The following is a 21,607-nucleotide window of genomic DNA, read 5'->3' as shown; positions in this document are numbered from 1 at the left end:
CACATTTGGAGGAGCAGGGGGTGGAGCCTGACTCAGAGCCCACCTACACCCATTGTACAGAAGTAGCTGCCAATCACATGGTATCTACGTCAGAGAAAATCGTCTGTATGGAAGAAGACTTGAAACTGAGATTGACACATAAACTCCTGCTGGTCATGACGGAGAACACAGGTTTCAGGCACTTGAGCTTTGGCTTCACTTTCTGGACCTTGAGTCTACGTCAATCTTAATACTCAGTCTTTCATCTGGTGCATGCTGGGACAGGCTTTAGCTTGGCTGTGACCCTGAACAGAAGATTTTCCAATGTTGATAACATGAGCTCGCTTTAAAACTACACCAAGAGCCTAATTAGCTGTCAGAGCAACATTTATCTTTTATCGCCTTTGTGTATTTGGAACATATCTATGCTACAGTACTTTAATTATTATATAAACAATGACTGTGCAATCTTTTGAACGTGTTCTAGTATTTATTCTCGGCAACGTTTGATAAAAGGTTGATCTGATTTGAAGCGTGGTAGTGACCTAACTGTGCCGTGAGCTGTTTGTAGAGAATGAGTAACAGTGAGGGGTCAGGGGCCACACTATCGTGGTAAGAGAACAACACATCTGTCAAAATACTGATAGAGCCTTTCACAGGAAAACAACAGTCTGTCAGCTGCTACCTCTGGTGCGGCTGAGCGGGGGGAATGTTATCAGGCTACACACTGGTGGACATTTTTATTCCACTAACAATAAAAATAAATCGTTAAGAAACTGGAAGGTCATGTTTGTGTCACTGAGAGCTGTTGTTAAATACGCTGTCATGATGTGGGATTCTGAGTCAGGCGTGAATAGACCAGTTAAAGACTGTTTACCACCATAAACTGTAAACAAAGACGAACGACGTGTTTCCATTTCCACTAACGCTGCCATCTTGCGCCAAAGACTCAGTAACGATTGGAAGATTGAAGCTGCAGTATTGAGCTGAGCTGAATGATTTTAAGTTGGTTGTTGAACTTGAGACCTGCATTAATTCATTCATGTACTTTATGACAAAATATACAGGTTCATATGAGCGTCAGTCCAGAGGCTGGTAAAGTTGTTACACTAGGACTTAATGTCCACATCCTTCTTGAGAAATCCTCTTTTGAGATTTAGGAAGAAATTTCCTGGAGCCGGTTTGGATTTAGTGACAAAATTATGTTGTCATACATGAGAAAAAAATAGGCAAAGCTCTGATCATGTGATGAAGTTAAAGCGCACACGCACACACTCACACACACAAAGCAGCACTTGTCCATCTTTCCGTGGCGAGCACTGAGGCCCTCTGTCTGCACCTCAGCAGAGTTTTGGGAAAAGGGGAAATTGGCACTAACTTAAACTCGACTAAAAATTCACTGTAGATGTGGAAATCCTGCAAAAACCAGCCCAACAACTGACTGACTTAACTTAAGTATGTCGACTATATTACGACACCGACTGACTTAAAAGTGTGTCTGTTATTTACAAGTTAACAAGTACTTTAACTCATTTTTCAAATATTTGTAATCCATACTAAATGCCAGGACGGCAGTAAGTGGACAAGTCTGGCTTATTGAGTCTGATGAAGTCAACTTTCTTAAAAATAGATCTAATAACAATCAGATGTCTGAGATCAGTTACTGACTACACATCATCTACCAAGTTATGAAGGTTTAGAATGTCAGCTTGGATGGAAAAAAATAAACAAAAGAATAAAAGAGCATTTAGGTTTCACGTCAGAAACCAGACTGACCCTGGTCAACGTAAACATGAGCACCAGGAATATGCTGAGGCATCATAAACAAGGTTTTCTCTCTTGTGAAATGCGAAGACAACAAACAGCTGCTATGTCAGTCGCTGCTTGTTTTCATGCAAGATTATTAGCAGATAATGTAAATGAAAAACTTAAATTTAAATTAATTTAACTTAAGTTTCAACAGTCTGTTTTGAATATGATGTCATATCTGATGATATAAATCATTACTGCAGATGAAAGGCTGTTAAACCCAACTTTCCTCTGACTTTTCCGGATTTTATCTCCCTCCCGAGCTGAACTCACCTCAACCATTGCCAGAATCATTGTCAAATCCGAAACTTGGCGAGTTTCGGCCCCGCTCGGCCAGACACAAATCAAACGCATCTGAGAAACCATCGCTGGGCTCCAACATGTCTGGAGTTATCGATGGGCCTGAATCCCCAGACTTAAATCTGCTCACACGACAGGATAATTGAGTGGGGCTTTGAATGGGCCAGGCAGTCGTAAGATCAGTGTTAAGATCGGGTAAAGTGACGGAGCATGAACATGACTCACTCACTGATGGACTGATTGGACTTTTTGACACATTTGGAGTTTTGGCTTTAAAACATAACACAGAAGTCCTGGTGAGTCAGACCCAACAGAAGCTCTACCGACAGAAGCCTGAGTGAAAGCGTCAGCATCATACCACAGATACAAGAAACCTAGATAACACAAATAAAAACAATTAAAAATATTGTCAGCATCTACACTACACAGGATTCTGGTTCCTTGTTTGCTATCTGTACGGTAACAACAACTTGGGTGATGTTCTAAAACCTGAACAACAATAAACCTCATAAGAACTAGACCCTGACAGATTTATCACTTGTTCCCCCCCAAATCCATATTTGTCTGGCTCTGACTAATGTTTAAAGGAAATATTTGGGTTCAATTCTCCAGTGTGTGTGAGTCACACACTAGGAACACCCGCCCTCAATCTCAGAGCCAATCAGCTCTCATCTGATGACGAATTAGCCTCTGGGGGAAACGGCCAATTTTTAAGGGCATCTGGTGTAAATATCTGGGCCAAGACTCCTATAGACTAGTTTCATTTATCACACCAACATTTCTCCACACAAAGCACAAAACAGTGATTTACTTTGTGTAGGTGTCTGAGGCCCAGACTAAATTTTGGCGAATCTCCATTAACATCTATCTGCTTATGAATGCAGATAAATTAAAAAAGCTGATAGCCAATGCATTTTGCAGCCAAAGCCAGCTCAAACGTGATTGGTCAAACTAGAATTGGGAAACCAGAACGCTTCTGGCCCCGAAATCCTGTCCCTTGTCCTCAGATGCTGCTTTAATAAGAACATGGAGATCAGTCCACCCTGATTAAATACTTTTTGAAAACAAAATCAGAAGAAAAAGAGGGTATATTCTCAAACGCACATGAAAATGGAAGAAAAAACATCACTCATCATATTTAACATGCTGCTGAATATGCAGTTGCAGCACAGCCGAGTGTTGACAGCTCACCATTGTCAGTTTTCCAGCACACACAAGGTTTTGGCGCAGGACAGACACAGATACCGTTTGTTGTTACGCTCTGAGCATTTTGACCTTATGAAGATCCAGCTGGGATCCGAACATTTCATGTTTTTGAATAAACTTTGTGGCTTGGACTCAGTTTACAGGCTTTAGTTTCTGCACTGACGCAGCTTTCAAATAATAAGAAATGTAATTCATTGTTCACTTTGTGCGTACCCATTTTTTTTTTTACATGATAATTTCACATCACATCAGCTGAATGACACTGATCAGCGATGACACGGACATGCAGCGTTTTACTTTTGTTTTGGTTTTATCTCCTGTTTTTCATTCCTGTCGACACAATGAAGGAATGAAAAACACCAAATGGTATTAAACTCAACCAATGGCATCGCAGCCAGGAAGTAAAGGAGATACAGCTGCTCTGTAGAGGCTGTTCTCTGACATGTTGTGTCTTCTCTGTGAGTCACTTAAACATCCTGAATAACATAAAGCCTGTTGGTGTTTGTTCGTTTGTTTGGAAGCATCACATGTCATCGGCTCCATCTCCTGAGCAGCTGTATTTTACATATTGTGGTTTAATTATGGTTAAATATTTATGATCAGTTATAAACTGTGTTACCTCCCAAGGCGTGCTCTGTCATACTCAGACACAGAGACTCAAGGCGATTGTTGATGTCAGGCTCTGTCACAGGTAACTGAAGATCTGTAGAGAAAAAAAAACAACAAATATAAACAGATGATGTGAATAATGACTCAGAACGATATTTGAATCAAATGATTAATTTGAAATTAAAAGAGGCCTTTAGTTAAATTTAAAGAGAGGTAATGTGTTCCTCCTGTTAATAAATCACCATCAATGAGCTGGAAAAGAACAAAACATTTTTTTTGATCAGCAACTAATCCACCAGGACAATGTCGTCCACTCGACCAGAGCACGGCCTCGATAATCAGATTATAACACAGTGTTAACTCCAGCACCGGGACACTGTGCTGCTGGAACACAGACACGGTGTCTTCATTCTGTGTATATGTGTGTAAAGGACTTAGACTGGATCTTTGGACTGAACGATTGATTGATCAGTTGAGAAAACAATTAGCAGAGTAATCAGTAATTAAAGAAGCATCACATCCCTGAGCATCAGGATGAATGAATAATCAGATATCCTGATTCCACAGTGACATATATATAATAATATATAATATTATTTATAAATGTTCACCACTGTGGCAATAGACAATGCTACCGGGTCTCCCCACAACAGCCAGAGATTATCCGTCTGCATAAATTGAAAAAATTAAACGTAAAGTGGCCGGCCGTTTCTGCTGATGTGGCAGCTCAGCTCCATTCTCAGTCTCTTTTTCTGTGTCCCTAGTGTCCCTCATGAGGTTCTCCTCATGTGTCTCCTTTGAGTCTCTCCTCCCTGTGGCAGCTCTTTCTGCTGCCTTTTAAACCTGAGCAGTAATCAGCTAACAGTCATCAGCTGCACTGATTACTCCCCTGGTTCTCTCTGAGCCACCTCCATGCCCACAATAACATTCATTCAACTTGGTGCTAGTTGGCTATCTTAGCTTCAGCTGTGAGCAGGGTGGAGGGTGGAGGCTGTTTGGCAGATGGGTTGAGGCTGGAGGGGTGTGTGTATGTGTGTGTGTGTTATATTTGGTGAAGCCTAGCAACCCCTTCGAGTCATGTAGTCCTGAGCTGAGTCTTCAATACATGCTGGGCAGTGAAAATCCCTTGTGGCCAGAGAGACAAGCTGAGTTAGGCACAGTGGTCCACACTCAGCTATTTATAGACTTAAGCCCCCCCCACCCCCCAAACACACACAGGTGGAAAAAATGGACACACTTGTTCCTTCATCCCCTCATCTTGCACTTAATTAGCCATTATCCATCAGCTGAGAGAGAGAAAGAGCGAGACAGAGCGCACATACTGTGTGTACAGTGAGGGTGTGGGGGGGCGTGAGGGTTCATGGGGCGTATAGCTTTTCAAATAAGTTACGCTGGCCGAGACCCAGCTCCAGCCACACTTGATGCGGTGACAGCTATGTGTGCATGACTCTGCAGAGTTGTCAGGACTGAGAGAAGGGAGAGAAAGAGGGGGGGGGGGGGGGGTTAAGAAAAGGGAGTGTGAAGGAGAGGAGGAAGGGAAGGAAAGTGGGCCAGGGAGCCCCGTCCTCGCTGCACAAAGAGCCTCATTGTGAGGGTCCTCGGACTCTTTCCTCCCTCCATCTCTTCCTCTCTCACACCCTCGCTCCACGTAACCTCGCTACTCTCTGACGCTTTTAAATTAGTTTTTCCTCTTCCTCATTCTAAAAAGAGACACTTCTGGTGTGTGTGTGTGTCTGTGTCTGTGTGTGTGTGGGCAGAGGGAGTCCTCCCTTGTCCTACTCCTGTCCACTGTTTCTATGGGACAAACTCCACTCAGCAGAGGTTACTACAGGTCACTCTACCTTTCACTGATGTTTACATGAGCCTCTGTGGACAGTGTGAGCGAGGCCTGTCAGAGCGACACCAGACTGGGGGTGTAGAGGGGGTGTCAACACGGTAGCTCAAGTCAGAAAGGCTCTTTCAAAAGTTGTCAGGAATAAAAAAGAGATCCCAACAACCAGGAGCACTTAGAATACATTTAATTGTATTTTTGCTCAGCTACTTATCTATCAAGACCAACACTGTCAAGTCGTATGAGCCAATGACTGAGCAGTTATTTGTGCGATATGAAACAAAAAATTCACTATTCTCTTGTTAAAATTGTGTTTTCATCTTGATAAGTTGAGAGTATCCACTGGATGTTTTTTTCAGCAAATACTGCATGTACATGCATATGTCAATACTGTTCCCTTTCAGATGCAACTTTACAGAATTTAAAGGGTTATAAAAGACAGTCTGAAATTATATAAATATAAGTTCAGTCTGGGATATCACTGTGACTGTGGAGTTGTTTGAGTTTCTCACCAGCTTGTTGGAACATGACCATGGTTTGTGGCGTGGTGTGAACCGGCAGGGAGCGGGTCCTCTGCACAGAGCTGTGGGTCCGGCTGGGCATGCTATTACTTCCTCCGGGGTTGGCAAACCACAGACCCTGAGGAGAAGATTTCAAACAAGACATTAAATCAACTTGAACAGGCTGACACTTCTGTAACGTTACTGTCGTGGTTAAGGCGAAGCCAAACCATCTTGATCGCCCCCTGGTGACCGGCTGCAGTATGGATCATAAACTCTGCTTCCATGTTAGAGGATGGGACATGGACCAAAATTAAAGGTAGCAAAACTTTGCACAACAGCTTCATAATGTACAACAGCAGGAAGTGGAGATGCGTCCATTTTTATTTACAGTACAAACTTCATGCTCCTTCCCCAAGTTGCTGCTTTTTACTGATCGTTCACTGTTGAAACTTTCACTGATCTAAAAGTTGGTGTTTGATTGTGGCCAAGTCTTCGTCAACATTTTCACCCCCTCCCCACGTTCCTGTCTGGATGTCTGGTCCACACCTAATGACAGTCTCAGACGCTCACCACATGAATTCCTCACTGTAACCTGCCTATTATACCCCCAACGCCACTACCACATCCCCCTCCTCGTTCTCTCTCCCTCCGTGCAGCCCCCCCTCACGGCTCTCCAGTGCCGTGGGCCAGGGAAAAACAGGAAATGCCTGTGCACTGTTCTCACTGCCTCTGACTGGCTCTCTCTCACTCATACATACACATACAAACTCTCTCTCATTGCCCCTCCTCATCCAACACCACAGCTACCTCTCCCAAACTATGACTCACATATTTCCCTCCCTCCCTCCCTCACTACACATCCACACTCCAGTCCCACACAAGAAGGTCCAGCATGATGAGCAGGAACTGAGGTATTTCCTCCCATTGTAAATGATGAGAAAGAAAGGGAGGGAGAGAGAGGGGAGAGAGAGGTTGACTATGAACTGGGTCAGCGCAGACCAAAGTGTGCCAGGATGGGCCTGAAACAGCTCCACAGCTCCTCCTGTTTCAGTGTTCAGCACTGACGCAGGGCCTCTGGTATGTGGGGTGACCTGCCTACGAGTTCCATCCACCTCGCTTCATTCGCCAAACACCACTGCTGCTCCTCTTTCTCACCCCACATTTTTTTGCAATGGAATAAAAAGTGTATTTCAGGAAGAATACGTGCTGAAGAAGGAATTCTGCTGCTCAGGTTATTGTAAACATCCTGAAATGTATTAATTACACACATTTCAAAATGTTCCTTTGTACAGTCACGAACATCAGCATTTCAGTCACTACACACACAAATTACAACAGCATGAATTCAGCTCTGGCTTTTCTGAACTGGATTAATTCACAGGCCTTTTAGAAAACATTCTTAAGTACCCATCATCTGACCTCACTGACCAGTTAGAACATAAGTGATACCGCACAAAATATAAAAAGGGCTGAGCATGTAAAACAAGTTTGCTGAACCACACGATGCATATTTGAACAGTTTAGGGCTGAATAGTCACTTGATTGATTGATTTGTCTTGTGCAGTTTCTTTGAAAACATTTGCTGCTTCTCTCCTGCTGTTTTTGAAGTTTGGACCATTATTATATGTCTGGGAAATAGTGAGGGTTATTTTTTTCCATTTTCTAATAGTTTATATCATAAAGAATGAATGTTGTAATGAAATATGTAAAGTAAATGAGTAACCAAACTAAATTAACAGGTGCCTTGGTCCACTGTCCAGATCAATGGACCCAAATGTTGTCAGACCGGCTGATCTCTGGTGTGGATCATTTGCAGTGAGACAACACAGCTCAGACACTTAGGTGAGGACAACAGGACGTAAGTATGTCATATGCTGCTTTCAGACAGGCTCTGAACTCTGTGGTTCCTCCGTATCTTCCCGGAGGAGGTGCACGTGTGAGAGCAAATGTCAGAGCAAGAGACACTGCAGACTTTCTTGGCTATGCAAACTTCTTTAGTGCGTTCCCTAAATTACAATGTGAAACCAAAAGTAACCAGAACAAATGTCAACAATGTACCAAAGACACAAAGCTTGGTTCAGACTTTTAGGTTTGAAAACACCCTGCGACCTCCCCCTTCAATCCATCTCCCTGTTGGTTTGCTCTCATCTCATCTTGCTGCTTTGACTCACCTGTCTCCCCTGCTTGGGACCAGTTGGTGTGCTGCTGGAGCTGCGAGGTGTGGGTCCCAACAGCCCGCCGCTTCCCAACATGCCCAGCCTGGCAACTGGCAAACTCCTGGAGGGCATCTGGAACTGGCGAAGGCTCCTCCTGACCGACACGCTGCCCCCAACACAGCCAGCGGTGGGGAGAGAGTTTGACTGACCAAAACGGCTGCAGCAGAAAAAAAAAGGCAAGGAAATAATACCTCTTTAATGTGATAATATCATATGAATAACATTATACATACAGAACAGAAAAAATAAATATGATGATAAAACAAAGCAACAGATAATAACTGAATAACTGATCCATCTTTAAAAACTGATTCCTTTTTAGAGTTAAAAACGATCTCATTCATGATCTATTTTCAGTTCTGTGAGTAAGAAGTTCCACATGTTGATCCTCTGAACAGAAAAAGCATGAGCTCAAATTCATTTCTGACATTTCTCCTCGTTCACATCTTAAAGGTACAGTGAGTAAAATTTTGTGATATCTAGTGATGAAATTGCATGATGCAGCTGAACACCCCTCACCTCACCCTCCCCTTCCAAAAGTGAAAAAGAACCTGTGGCAGCTTCAGTTGTCTCAAAAGTTGTTTAGTTTGTTCAGTCTGGACTAATGTAAAAAACATGGCGGCCTCCGTAGAGAGGGTCCCCTCGATGTAAACATAAAGTATTTGAATATAAAGGGCCTTTTCTGGGGTAACGAAAACTACAATTCACACAATTTAGATGAAATGAACTAGTGAAAACCTCATGAGGATTATTCTACATTAAATATCTGCCGATAGTTCTTTTTCACCTAAATCTTACACACTGGACCTTTAACACCTGGTTGTTTTAATCAAGTTTAGGTTTCTTTGATTTAAATTTTTTAAATTACAGACAATAGAATAGTCAAATTATAGTATATGAGTGTTATCTGTGCATGTACCTTCTCTGCGGTCGGTACCCTGCTATGTCGAGAAGGGTTTTCCTGGGAATGGACCGGAACAGCCTCTGGACCTGTTGTTTCCATGACAACAGCCTCTTCTTCTGCGTCTCGGTGAAGGACTGATAGAGAGCGGACGGAGTAAACCGGGAGTATGAATGAATCAGGGATGAAATGAAGCGTGACTGATGGGCGGTAAGTCTCAGGGTTTTCAGAACGAATGACTCAGTCAACTAAAACTTTGATTCACATTAGTTAGAAATGATACTGACATTTATCTGACACTCAGATATCCACAGAGACAGAGAACGGTTTGAATGACTGAATATACGTGTATTTGAGGAGGAGCCTTTACAATCTATGCTTATATTAAATCACAGAAAGGTTATTGAATAGAAGATAAAGTAAGAATTGGACTTTTTAAGCCCTGTAACAGTTATCTTTTCCCACATTGTGTTGAAGTAGACATTAAAATACAAATCAGACAGAAGTGAAAAAGGAAACATTAAAGAAAAGATTATTTTAATCGGCTACTTATTGACAACCATGCTATTGTTTTTACCATTTATTTACAGTATATCTCTGATCTAATGTCTTATATTGTCTGTTCCTGAGGTTTTATTCATTTCTTAAATTTGAAATTAAATGTTTGTGTTTTCCACGGCGAGTGTGTACCTCATGGATAAGGCACTTGTCGATGAGCTGTAGGTAGGAGCTGATGTTGTCCTCGTCTGACCTTGACACCAGTAGCTGGGTACAAACTGGAAATGGAACAGGAGCGGAAGATGTTAAAAAAACTTTCTCAGTCCATAAAAACAATCCCGTGCCGAGTACCAATGTGTGCGGCCCACCTTTTCCCATCACGCGTGTGAACTGGCCAGGTAAATCCCCCTCTGCGATGACGCTTGTCCCCGACTCGGCCTCCCCACCGCCTCCCCCGGTGAGGTGGGAGCCAGGTGCAGCGCTCTTGCCCTCAGGACTCAGGAGGAGGCGCTGCAGGGAGGCCTCCTCGGCACCACTGAAAGCCTTGATAGGCGTCATGATCATCTGGTGCAGCTCCTGCAGCGGGGCGCGCAGGTTACTGCCTTCCAACACATCCTGGTGGTAAATGATATGAAAGAGAGGTCGGAGAAGTAGATTAGAAATATGATGATGACATTTTGACTACTTTTGCGCTATTTGTATTAACCACTATTGTCACTTTATTAGAATTCATAGAAAAGAAACTGTTGATTATGACCTACATCTTAAATATTAAGGGCGACGGACAAATAGATGTGCAAGGATCTCTGTCCACGTGATAGAAGAGAAACTTAAATAATCCCAAAAATACATACGTCTAGTTTTCCAACACTACTCGCGTCCGCTTGCATTAAACTGTATCACTGTGTCTCCCACCCATCACAGAGCAGCGCTATACATGAGTCTGTGCAAACCCCAAATACAAAGCAACAGGTGTTGTGTTTCCCCGAGCCCTACAAATGCCGCAATAACAAACTTTAAAATGAAGCGTTGGTGAAAAGGTTAAGCCTGAATTTAGCCGAGCCAAGAAGTCCCTCCTGTAGAGTGCCCTTGAGCGCCATTGTCTTGCTTCAATGACTGAATGGAGGGGGTCGTGGGTGGATGGGTTTAAATTCAGAGCCTAAAAATCTCCTTCCTGGATTAGGTGTTCTCTTAGCTGCCATCTCAAACACATAACACCAACTGAGAGTGGCCGCTCTTCTCACTCGTTCTCTCACACACTGGAAGAGAGAGGTGGTGTCCGCTAAGGTTAGAAAAGCTCAATCACCAATAACAATAACAAGACGGCTTCCAAACTAATTTAATTCCAGGTCGGGCAAGACAATAAGTGGAAGAGGAGGAGTCATGATGGACAGTCACTGACCTTTTCCAGGCTGCGCAGTAGGTTCTGTCGCTCTTTAAGCTTCTGAATGCTGATGACAATCTTGTGTCTGGCTCCTTTAGTAACTTTCTGTTGGAGGAAAGAGATTTGAGTCAAACATCCCCATGGCGATTGGTAGGATACTGATCTAAAGGGGCTGATACCAGTAGTTGAAATTCTTTAAGTTGAGTTCAAACTGCTCTACTTTAGCCTACCTTCAGATAAAGTGCGGTTAACAGATATTACTTTATTTTATTAATTTGTTTAATTGCATCTGTGTTGCAAACTTTATTCCATTCACCACCGTTAATATTTTTACTATTATATGTATATCTCCCCTTTTATTGACTTTTTTTGTTTTACTTCATCTATTTATTCTAATATGACTTCTTACATGTCCCATGAAGAACTGAACATGACAATCCAGACACAGATCAAACCAGCAGCAGAACATTGAATTCTTTGTCACACAGGAAACGTCTTTTTGTTGGAGGTCAGCGTGTCTTAACGTGGTTTTGTTATGTTTAAGTCCGACACAGAAAAAACTCAGAAGCACCTGCAGGAAGTACACAACTTCCCACTGAGCTGTGTTAAATTTAGCTGTATCCTCTGTTTCAGAATAGTCTCCCAAGCATCTTTAAATAACAGATAATTATTGTCCCATTTATTTCAACCCAATCAACTTTTTAACTTGACCAGACTAAACCCAGTTGCACAATTACTTTGATTAGTTTGATAAAACTAGTCTTGTGAGGACAGTTTATACAACACAAATAAAGAGACTTGTTTCAGTTCTCCAGAATGACCAGTCCTCAGATGAAATATTGAATTATCAATGAATTGTTTTAGTCACTTGACAGTGAATTGAATAGAAAGTGAAATGTAACAACTAGGTCGTGTTGTAATGTGATTTTTCCAAGACTGATTGAGAACTGAAATAAAGTTTATTTGTTAGTTTGTATATTTATGTGTTTATGAACCTGCGCCTCCAGCTGCTCTTCAGTCAACGACATCATCTCATCGTAGGTCATGGTGGAAAAGAGTGCGGCGTATTTGTGGAGACGGAGACTCTTCAGCCACGAGGGGACATCTGTAGGGAAGAGAACACAAGGATGCACACGCGCACACACGTACACACGTACACACACACACACACACACACACACAAACAAACAAACAAGTACGTTAGATTTTTACGAGCTACATTTTTTCACAATTGAATTTCAGGTAAAAACAACATTGAAAAATGCTTGAGTTCATTGACTGATGTCAATGTTCAACCCACACTGTTTATCTTTGTTGTCAATACAAATATATCATACACAGGAAAAAAATAATGTATTGATGTAAATAAAATAATCTTGCACAAGAGAATTTTCATTAATATCACTGTTTAACAGGTTAGGAAAAAATTACATTACATTACAAGACCCACTGTGATGTTTGAATTAATTTGTAGTTTAGAGTGAAGCTGTTTCAGTTGTTTTGTTGGTAACAGGTTTATAACAGTAAACAGAACAAATACACACTGAGTTTATTTTCAAATGTAAATGTAAAAAAGTATTTTTGTTATTGACAAGATTTGTTATTAGTTAGTTTTTTGAGGAATCACTACTGTGACACACTTTCAGAATCTCTACCTCCATCTCCACCTAAACCACCCGATGTGGAGAGCAGTTACACAAGCAGAACTCTAGACTTCATGATCACGATGAGACAGTTTTTTGTATGTATTTATCCTTTATTCAACCAGAAAGGTCCCATTGAGATACAATATTTCTTCTGCCAGGGAGTTCTGGTCAAGATGAATGATGATGCAATGAAATAAAAAGTTTCATATATAAATACAAGCAGGGAGAGATAACAAAAAACACATTTATACACAGCGAACAGATTTAAGACACAAAAACATATGGGAATCAGTTTTGAAATGAAATAAAAAAATAATTTGTCCCAGATACATTCACGTAGTCAGTTCACTGTGACATAATGCAAGGATCGTATTCCATCATCAGATACTTCACACCCAGTTTTTTCTGGCAGTGACAAACGATTGAAAAATGGTGTTAACATTCTCCTCTGAAATTAAAAGATGAATGATAGCATCGGCTTTATCTCTTGGGGATTTTGGTGAGAAATGTTGCTTTTGCTTTCCTGTTTCTCAGTGAAAGAAAAAGACAGGAAGTACATAATAGTTTGAACTCCTGTGTAGACGGTGATAGCCTCAGAGTAAGGTCAGCGGGGTCAGCAGTGCTGGTCTCTGACAAACTGCTCCGACTGGATCAACAACTTAACAAACCCTCCGAGTGAATACTTTTAAGACACAGACGCAGCAGGCGGACATGTAGGTTTCTCCAGTGCACTAGTCAAGTCTCTGCTATCACTCAGGTCTGATAGAGAAGAATGTTACTACAGGACAGGTTAGCTACGTTAACTATTCCTCATAAATCTTACATCAGTGACTTCAAACACTATGCAGCAAGAAATACCAGTTTCAAAAACACTGAAAACAGGACCTGGACTGTCTGCCTTCATCTTTCCCCTGGCCTGTTTAAAATACAACAGAATTAGCGTAATTACCCTTATTAGATATTTTCACATATCTAAGACTAAAACTTCAGATTATTGAAAGCTGATGTGTTTATCCACATTTCCATTATGTGTCAGTCTTTCAGTCATTAACTTTAAAGAGTCGGTATCATCTCCTGTGTGATGTATCTCAGATTTCATACTGTATGAACCGGACTCTGGTACAGTTATGCTTTCTATTATTCATATGAAAAGTAATGTTTGATCACACCGGTCTCTCTTACTCACCCCTCATGCCACTGCCGTCGTCGTGGAAGGAACTGCGATGCAGACCTGAACCTCCTCCCAAACCAGCCTCCTCCAGATGCTCACTGCCTCCACTTCCCGAGGAGGCAATGCTGCTCTGGGGTGAGAGGGGCGCGTGATCCGGGGCTGGGCCCCTGGCAGTCCGTAGGTCCTCCTGGGAGAGCCAGACGTGGCCCAGAGGCTGGTTGCTGGGGCCGCTCATGGGAGGCGTTAGGGACACGGAGCGCTTCAGGGGACTGTGCTGCTGACTGCCACCTCCACTCGTCAGGACTGTAAGAACACGGCGATATGAGTCAGGTACGGGCTGTTACACAGAGCGTGGCGAAGACTGTAGGAATCATATGGCTGAAAAACATATTGTTCAAATGATAACACCAACACTGACGTAAAGATTAAAGATAGCCTTTATCCCAAATAAAATTCATCTCTCCTAAACAGTATATCTGCATACATTCAAATACTGGATTACTATTAATGAAAGTAACACATTATTAACTGATGGTAATGATTTGATCTGCCTGTCCCTCACCTCACATGCTGAAAAGTACATTCTATCAAATGTTTTAGCACCATTTATTATAGATATAATAAACCAAATAAGATGCACATCTGGAATATTTCACAGTTCCTGTTAAAAGTCTAAAAGCACATATCTAATACATATATTTAATCAGAGTCTGACATGGAGGAAGATTAATTACTCACCTATTTTATACATTGAAGCATTAAATGTTTTGTGCCAATAAATTTAATGTTCTCCTCGTCAGTTATAACCGCATACTAACTCATCCGACACCGACATTTCAAGCGTGAAAAGTGTTGATTCAAATTAATACGACAAAGATTTGTCTTAGAAACTTGATTTACACTCATTTTCTTCTACGTCCACGCATCAGTCGGTGCTTCTTGATGCACAGAGCTATAATTGTCAAATTTCTGCATTTTCTTTCATCCCCTGGCTAACTTTAGATCTCCAGAGCTCAAGTATCACAGATGTGAAATAGTAACGCATTTGTTTGTGAGTTAAAGCAGCTGGACGGAGGAGGCTGCGTTTGCAAAACAGGAAATACACAAGGTTCGCCTTCACTTGCTTGTAGATTTAAATACTCAACCTCGAAAGCTAAATACCAAACACCACCTCTTGGATAAAGTAGAACTCTCTCCAATGGTTTTGTACAAACAGCAAATAAATAAATCCACTGCTAAGAAATCTGTGTGATAAACGTTTCTTTTTCTTTCTCCATTACCATAAAAATCAGTGCTGCTCAGGATGTATATAAAATGGGGTCCTGATGGGGCCAAAGCAAAGTCATTGTCAATACTCATGTCCCAATGTCTTTAACCCAGTATATGCGGCTCTAGCATCACAGTTTTTTCCAGTGGAAGGAGGTAAACAGAATGAAAAGCCAAAGAGCTTTTTGTGTCGCCGCTCTGACGGGTTGAGCTGCCACCAATACTCTGGTCTCTCTCCTCCTATATGTGGTCCTCTTACTGTTGGCGCTATGTATAGGACTTCATGGGCCCCGTTTAAAATAGGTGCCCAGCTAACATTACAAGTTCCAGTCCCTAAATATTAGCCATTTTCCCTAAATACAGTCTCCCACAAAGGCTGCCTTACAAGGGAAAGGATGGGTGGTATGTCCTGCTGTGGCTTGGACTGAGGGTATGGGTGGGGAGGTCGTCCGGATGTTCTATCGGTGGCACACAGGTTGATGTGGTGGGACAATTATACTCCTGCAATCATCATCTTCATCATCATCATGACACAGAGAAGCAGGGTGTAGAGAGGGTGACCGGACGAATTGGTGGCTTACTCTGAGCAACGGGAATTAAGTACAGCATTGAGATTTTTTTAAAAACAAACATAGTTTATCATCTTCCTCTGACTTTTTCAGACCAGTAAATATCTACACATCACTCCCGGGTTGCTAATCAATTATTAAACACTTGGATTAGTTAAGAAAAGCATCTGCTCACCGTGTCAACCAGTGTGGTGGCTACTGGCGGCTGGATGGGGTAACTCTAGTTTATCGGTTGTGAAGTCCTGTTTTTTCATGCGGCAGGGAAGCTGCTTGCAGTCAAAACTACAAGAGGATCTTTCTTGGAGCGGCGAGCAGGGCTTTAAATGAGTCTTTATTTATAAACCCTCAGCTGTTTCTTTCATCTCGCAGGAAAAAAAACACAGAGCCCTTGCATTCTTGTCTGGAAATATCCTGCTCTGACCATAGTTATGTTCAATTTCAACAGCCCTGCCCTCGCTGTGTTTTCTCCCACCTCATACAGCCTCTGTAGTGGCTCTGTAGGTTGTTGTCTGACTACAGTGTACTGAGTGTATTAAGTGTGCCCAGGGTGTATTTAGTGTGCTTGGTAAGTGTGGAGTGTACTTTGTGTCTTAAGAGTGTCTTTATAGACTCATAATATTAACATCATTATTCAACATCGGTCATCTAATTTTCTACTATTTTCACTGCAGCAGTCCAGTCCAGTGTGAACTGAAGATGATGGAATGAAAATAGACAGGAGGAGATATGGACAAAATACACACTTCAAGTTTGAACCCGACCGATTAATAGTGGGCTAATTAAAATCAATCAATCGAAATATTGATGAGCCCTTCATACACTTATCGGTATCAACATTTATGTTTGCTGATATGCACTGAAATTATAAAGAATAAACCATGCAGAAAAGATGTGCAACTTTTATATTTCTAATTCAAAATGATTATTTGTGGTTGTATTTGTGTGTTCCTTTTATTTACAGTTATTAATAATAAAGTTTAAAGTTTTTAAAATGTAAAGTATCAATCAATTACATTTCTTTACCATAAAGATTTGATAACAACATCTTAAAAAGTTATACCTTCTATATATGTATATACATTTTTTGTGTTTGTTTTACATACTAATATCAGTGTTGAAATCGGCCTCGATCTGGCTCTACTTAATGTGCAGTGAGGCATTTGTATTTCATTTTAGTTTTGATCGGTTAAAAATCTCTTTTCATAATTTCAAATACATTTTGGAAGATCTATCCCATCTTCAAGTTCAAAACCTAATGAGGGAACAGTATAGAACAGTAAAGATTGATTTACAGGAGAATCACAGATGCTCAGTCAGATGATGAATGTTTGCATCTGGTGAAAACCCTTAATGTCTAACTTTGATGATCTAGTTAAATTTAAGGCTCATCTATAATTCTGCAGTGACCTGAGTGGAGAACAGGATGTTTATCAGTCTACTGTCATCTGTGTCAACCACTCTATCCACATGACACCTCAAGTATGGGTAAGGGAAACAAGTGTATTGTTTAGTAATAATAAGGCAGTTATAAATAAAATACTGTGGTGGCCCAGAGTCATAGATGCTGTTGCTTTCTAAAAAAAAAGGGAATATCAGTAGATTGTGTAAAGGTCACTGCAGTAATTTAACAAACACTATCACATTATTCAACTCATTACACTATCTGGTGCTTGACTGTGTGCCCACTACTGAAGAACCAACCATGCATGCTGATCCTGTGTATTGCATCACAGCATGAACACAAGAGACACGGGATAGATGGGATTTCACTTACTGGTGTTTCCACCTCCACCGGTTCCAACTGTGTTTATGGTTGACGGCACAGAGGATGATGGGTAAAGAAGCAGGTGCCCATTCTCACAGCCCGGCTGCTGCTGGTGCCACCCTCCTCCCAGCACCGAATCCCTGGAGCTCTGCCAACCATTGAGGCGGTCGTCCGAGCCGTAGCGTTGGTGGTGATGCAGCGAGTACAGGTTGCCCGATGAAGAGGTGTTAGTGGAGGACGAGGATCCTGGTGAGGTGAGGGTGGATGGTGGTGTGGACTGGTGATGGTGGTGGTGGTGTGGCCCAGAAGGAGGAGGCCTCTCCAGTGAGTCTCCCCGGGCAGCAGCCCTTTCCTCCAGGTGGTTGAGCCAGAGTGCCAGCTCAGCGCGGTCTTCCAAGGAGGTGGCAGGATGGATGAGGGCGTAGGACAGGAGCTGGCGAGACTCCTCCAGGTGGTGGCCATGCTCGATGGTGTGGGCCAGGATGTGAGGCAGCAGGCGCATGTACTCGCCTTTAGCTTCAACATTGCCAGGTTTCAGCAGTGGGAGATGGGTGAGGACCAGCGAGATGACACGCTCCTTTGGCTCGCCTTGCCACTGGCTGATCACGCCTGTCAGAGGGAACAATACACAAGAAACATATAAAACCAAGTTTTTATCAAAATTGTGTTGTGTACAACTGTTATATGGGTGACTTTAGGATTAATAAGGATAAAATTGTTAGCTAATCGCAATAATGGGATGACTGTACCTGAATATTGTTAAACAGAGATAATTTGAGCTTTCAGCAAAATAGAGAATCCCACTGCACATCATTCAAGATGGTGGCAAAGACGAATTCATAGAGGGTCAGGCAGATAAGTGAACACATGTGCAGTTAAAAATATAAGACACCAAGATGATGTCAGGCCCACTGCACTGTCATCCTTCTATTTTGCTCTTTCTCTGTAGACTGCTGCTGATGGTACAGCTCTATACATAACCCAGAGGTCGTGGAGCTCTATTGTTGCCTGAGTCAGTGGGCCGTTAGGAGCCCAGGGCTATACATATCAACAGGTCAGGGCAACAGCTTTGGATAGCCACGCATATTAAGACAGGATGCAACGGGACGCAGGCCGTCCTCCCTTCCTGCTCGGGAGATGTGTTGATGATATGCGTGCAAGTTTAACCACTGCAGCCATTCTTGTCCCTGAGGATCTTGTATCCAAATCTGACATTTGAAACATGCGAAACAAGAAAATACATGTGTGTGCACTTCTGTCCAAAGATATCCCCAACGTCACCGGCTACTTTGTGGTGATGTACGGCTCTGTCTGCCCCATCGAGTGGACAGCTGCAGCTCTGAACGCACAGACTGAAGACCACAGACACAGAAGCCTTCCAAACAAGGTTCACATTCATTTCATCCCACGAGAGACGACCAGGACTGAGGGATTAAATAATTCATCTTTAAACCTGCTCACAGCATAAAAGTGACAGATTTACACCCTTACACATTTCTGCATCATTTTACTCACAGGAAGAGCAGTGGCATGGGTGTGTCTGGAGTTATCTCTGCCATGGAGGTCATGTTTTCAACCCTTATCTGATTTGTGTTGACAGGATTACGCAAAAAATACTTTTAAAAATACTAAATTTCCATGAAACTTTGTAGAAGGATGGGACATGGACAGGGAAAGAACCCATTTACTTTTAGGACGGATCATGATTGTGACAAGGGCCTTTCTTTCGTTCTCCGACTTAAATGTGGTTTCATAGGACAGGACTTGGTGGAGGTATGAGCTCTACTGATATAAAGTATATATAGATATAGATATAGATATTATTGTCAACCCACTCAATTTTTTAATAACTATACAGAGATTTAAAAAAGATAAGATGGTTTTCTATACCCGTTTTATTTTTGTTGTTTTAATACTTTTCAGGTCATAAGACAATACCTGAGTTTGGACATGTATGTTTTGTCCTATTTGATCAATTCATTTACATATTGAGCTATAAACAATATTTTAAGAGTGCTGTTAAATATATTTACCACAAAAACCTACAGCTTCAAGTTTCATGTTTTCAAATTAAAATCCTTTTTGTTTCTCTCACAGAACAGATTTTTTACCAACTAAGTTTCAGTTCAGTTCCTTTTTAAAGATCCAGATCAGCTAATGTTAATGGGTTAATCGGTAATATGAAGTGATGGAGGTAGACCTGTTCAGCAGCCAGCCGAGTGACAAGCAGAAAGGAGGTGGGGAAAGACTGGTATAAAAGGGGTTTATAGTGGGAGGAGGAGAAAATAAATGGAGGGAGGGAGCGCAGTGTGAGAGGTGAACCAGGGAGTTACTCCACTCGGCTCCAGGGATGATGTAATCCTTCATTCCAATGAATGAGACAAGCCTCGGTCCATCCGAAGAACAGCAACAATTGTTCCATGATTTAAACTCATTTATTTCCATATGACTGGAAAACATTAATACGCAACTCAGAAACTGACATTTAAAAAAAAGAAAAAAAGAAGTGGTGCACTATCCACTTTAAACATCACTATCTTACATTTTAACACAGACTGGGACACAAAATGGGATTTTTCTACAATAAAAGATGAATTGACAGAGTCAGTCCTACTAACTATAGTTTAGAAGTCCTTTTGATCTCAGAAATAAAATCTAGTAAAAATTGTTTAATTTTAAATTTTAAATCTACTGTGTCTGTGTGTGTCAGAAACCAGGTCTGTCCTCTCTGATTTAATACTGTTAGAAAATATTTCAGGTGAGAAAAAGGTATGAAAACTGAATAAGTGGAGGTCAGGAGGCTACTTCAGGCTGAGTGAAGTCCTACTCCAGGGTTAAGAGGTCAAGAAGTTTGCCAGTAGCAGTTTGCCACACCACAAACAACATCACAGCATCTCTTACTGCTCAAAGAGGGGTCACGGTAGTCTCAGGCAGCATAGGTCAAAGGTCACCTGTAGGGAATACACTAACTATTGCACTAATGGACCAGAGATTACCAGCAAGAATAAACAAGGAAACTGTCGGAATAAAGGAACAATTACAAGAGAACACAGCAGATTCCCAACCAAAGAGGCCATTCACTGTTCATTAATTCACACAATGCAACAAATCTAATTAAATTCAAAGTGGACAGGACGAGAAAGTTTCCCCACACATGTCAGACTCTTTCCTTTCTCTCCCACCCAGAGCCTCAAGGGAAAGTGCTAACCTCATCCAACTGGAGTAAAAAAGGAGGAGCGGTTAAACTGAGGTTACAGCACCGACAGGGGGGGGGGTTCTCTGGAAATACAGAGTTGCCGTTCCTCCTTACGCTGTGATACCGACAGCTCCTTTTCAACTTTGTTCCTTTGTTATTTTTTGATTCAGGCTCCCTGGGAACTTTGCTCTGTCAGATCAGATTTTCAACAAAGTGAAAAAACATTTCATCTTGAAATGAAGGCCCATAAACAACAACAACAACAACAACAACAACAAGAGACTAAACAATAGAAATCAATGTGAGGTATTCAGTGATCCATTTGTTCCTCGATGTAAGACGAGAGACAGGGGCATGCTGGGAACTGATGAATCACATTAGCATCATTGAGCAGAATCAGTGAAAAAGAAAGTCAGACGAACACAAACACAGAAACCTCAGACAGAGAGAGTCATTTGTTGGGGGCTGACACAGCATTTCCCTGCTGTGGACAATGTCTGCTGATGAACTCCCTGTGCCGTCCTGCCCTGGCACTGCCCTCCGACACCCTATCTGGCACCAGGACAATGGTGCTGCTTTCAGCAAGGCCCTGCTTCTTCGAGCATGGAGCTTCTTTCCTAACTTTATTCAAGAGAGTCGTTGAGTCATTTGAAGGTACAGTGTGTAGAATTTTGTGATATCTAGTGTTGAAATTTCATGTTGCAGCTGAACACCCCTCAACTCACCCTCTCCTTCCAAACATGAAAAAGAAACTGTGG

General features: G+C 41.9%; 1 protein-coding gene across 3 annotated transcripts in view; it reads right to left on the bottom strand.

Annotated features, from left to right (window-relative positions):
* Positions 1-21,607, bottom strand: part of samd4a (sterile alpha motif domain containing 4A) — a 50,693-nt gene that overhangs the window by 5,849 nt on the left and 23,237 nt on the right. Inside the window, exons 3-13 of one of the 3 annotated variants that reach the window (XM_069526399.1) lie at positions 17,663-18,262; positions 14,069-14,356; positions 12,232-12,341; positions 11,255-11,341; positions 10,384-10,467; positions 10,221-10,290; positions 10,045-10,130; positions 9,373-9,491; positions 8,409-8,610; positions 6,247-6,373; positions 3,914-3,997 (exon numbers count right to left, since the gene is read on the bottom strand). In XM_069526399.1, coding sequence (XP_069382500.1) covers positions 3,914-3,997; positions 6,247-6,373; positions 8,409-8,610; positions 9,373-9,491; positions 10,045-10,130; positions 10,221-10,290; positions 10,384-10,467; positions 11,255-11,341; positions 12,232-12,341; positions 14,069-14,356; positions 17,663-18,262 — 1,857 coding nt within the window. Of the gene's footprint in view, positions 1-3,913; positions 3,998-6,246; positions 6,374-8,408; positions 8,611-9,372; positions 9,492-10,044; positions 10,131-10,220; positions 10,468-11,254; positions 11,342-12,231; positions 12,342-14,068; positions 14,357-17,662; positions 18,263-21,607 lie in introns of all 3 variants that reach the window. The other 2 variants (XM_020099499.2, XM_020099500.2) reach the window with 2 other exon arrangements.

The sequence above is a fragment of the Paralichthys olivaceus genome, chromosome 1 (assembly GCF_024713975.1).
Source record: "Paralichthys olivaceus isolate ysfri-2021 chromosome 1, ASM2471397v2, whole genome shotgun sequence".
Lineage (NCBI taxonomy): Eukaryota > Metazoa > Chordata > Actinopteri > Pleuronectiformes > Paralichthyidae > Paralichthys > Paralichthys olivaceus.
Note: the sequence above shows the minus strand (reverse complement) of the source record. Positions and strands in the feature narration are given on the sequence as shown.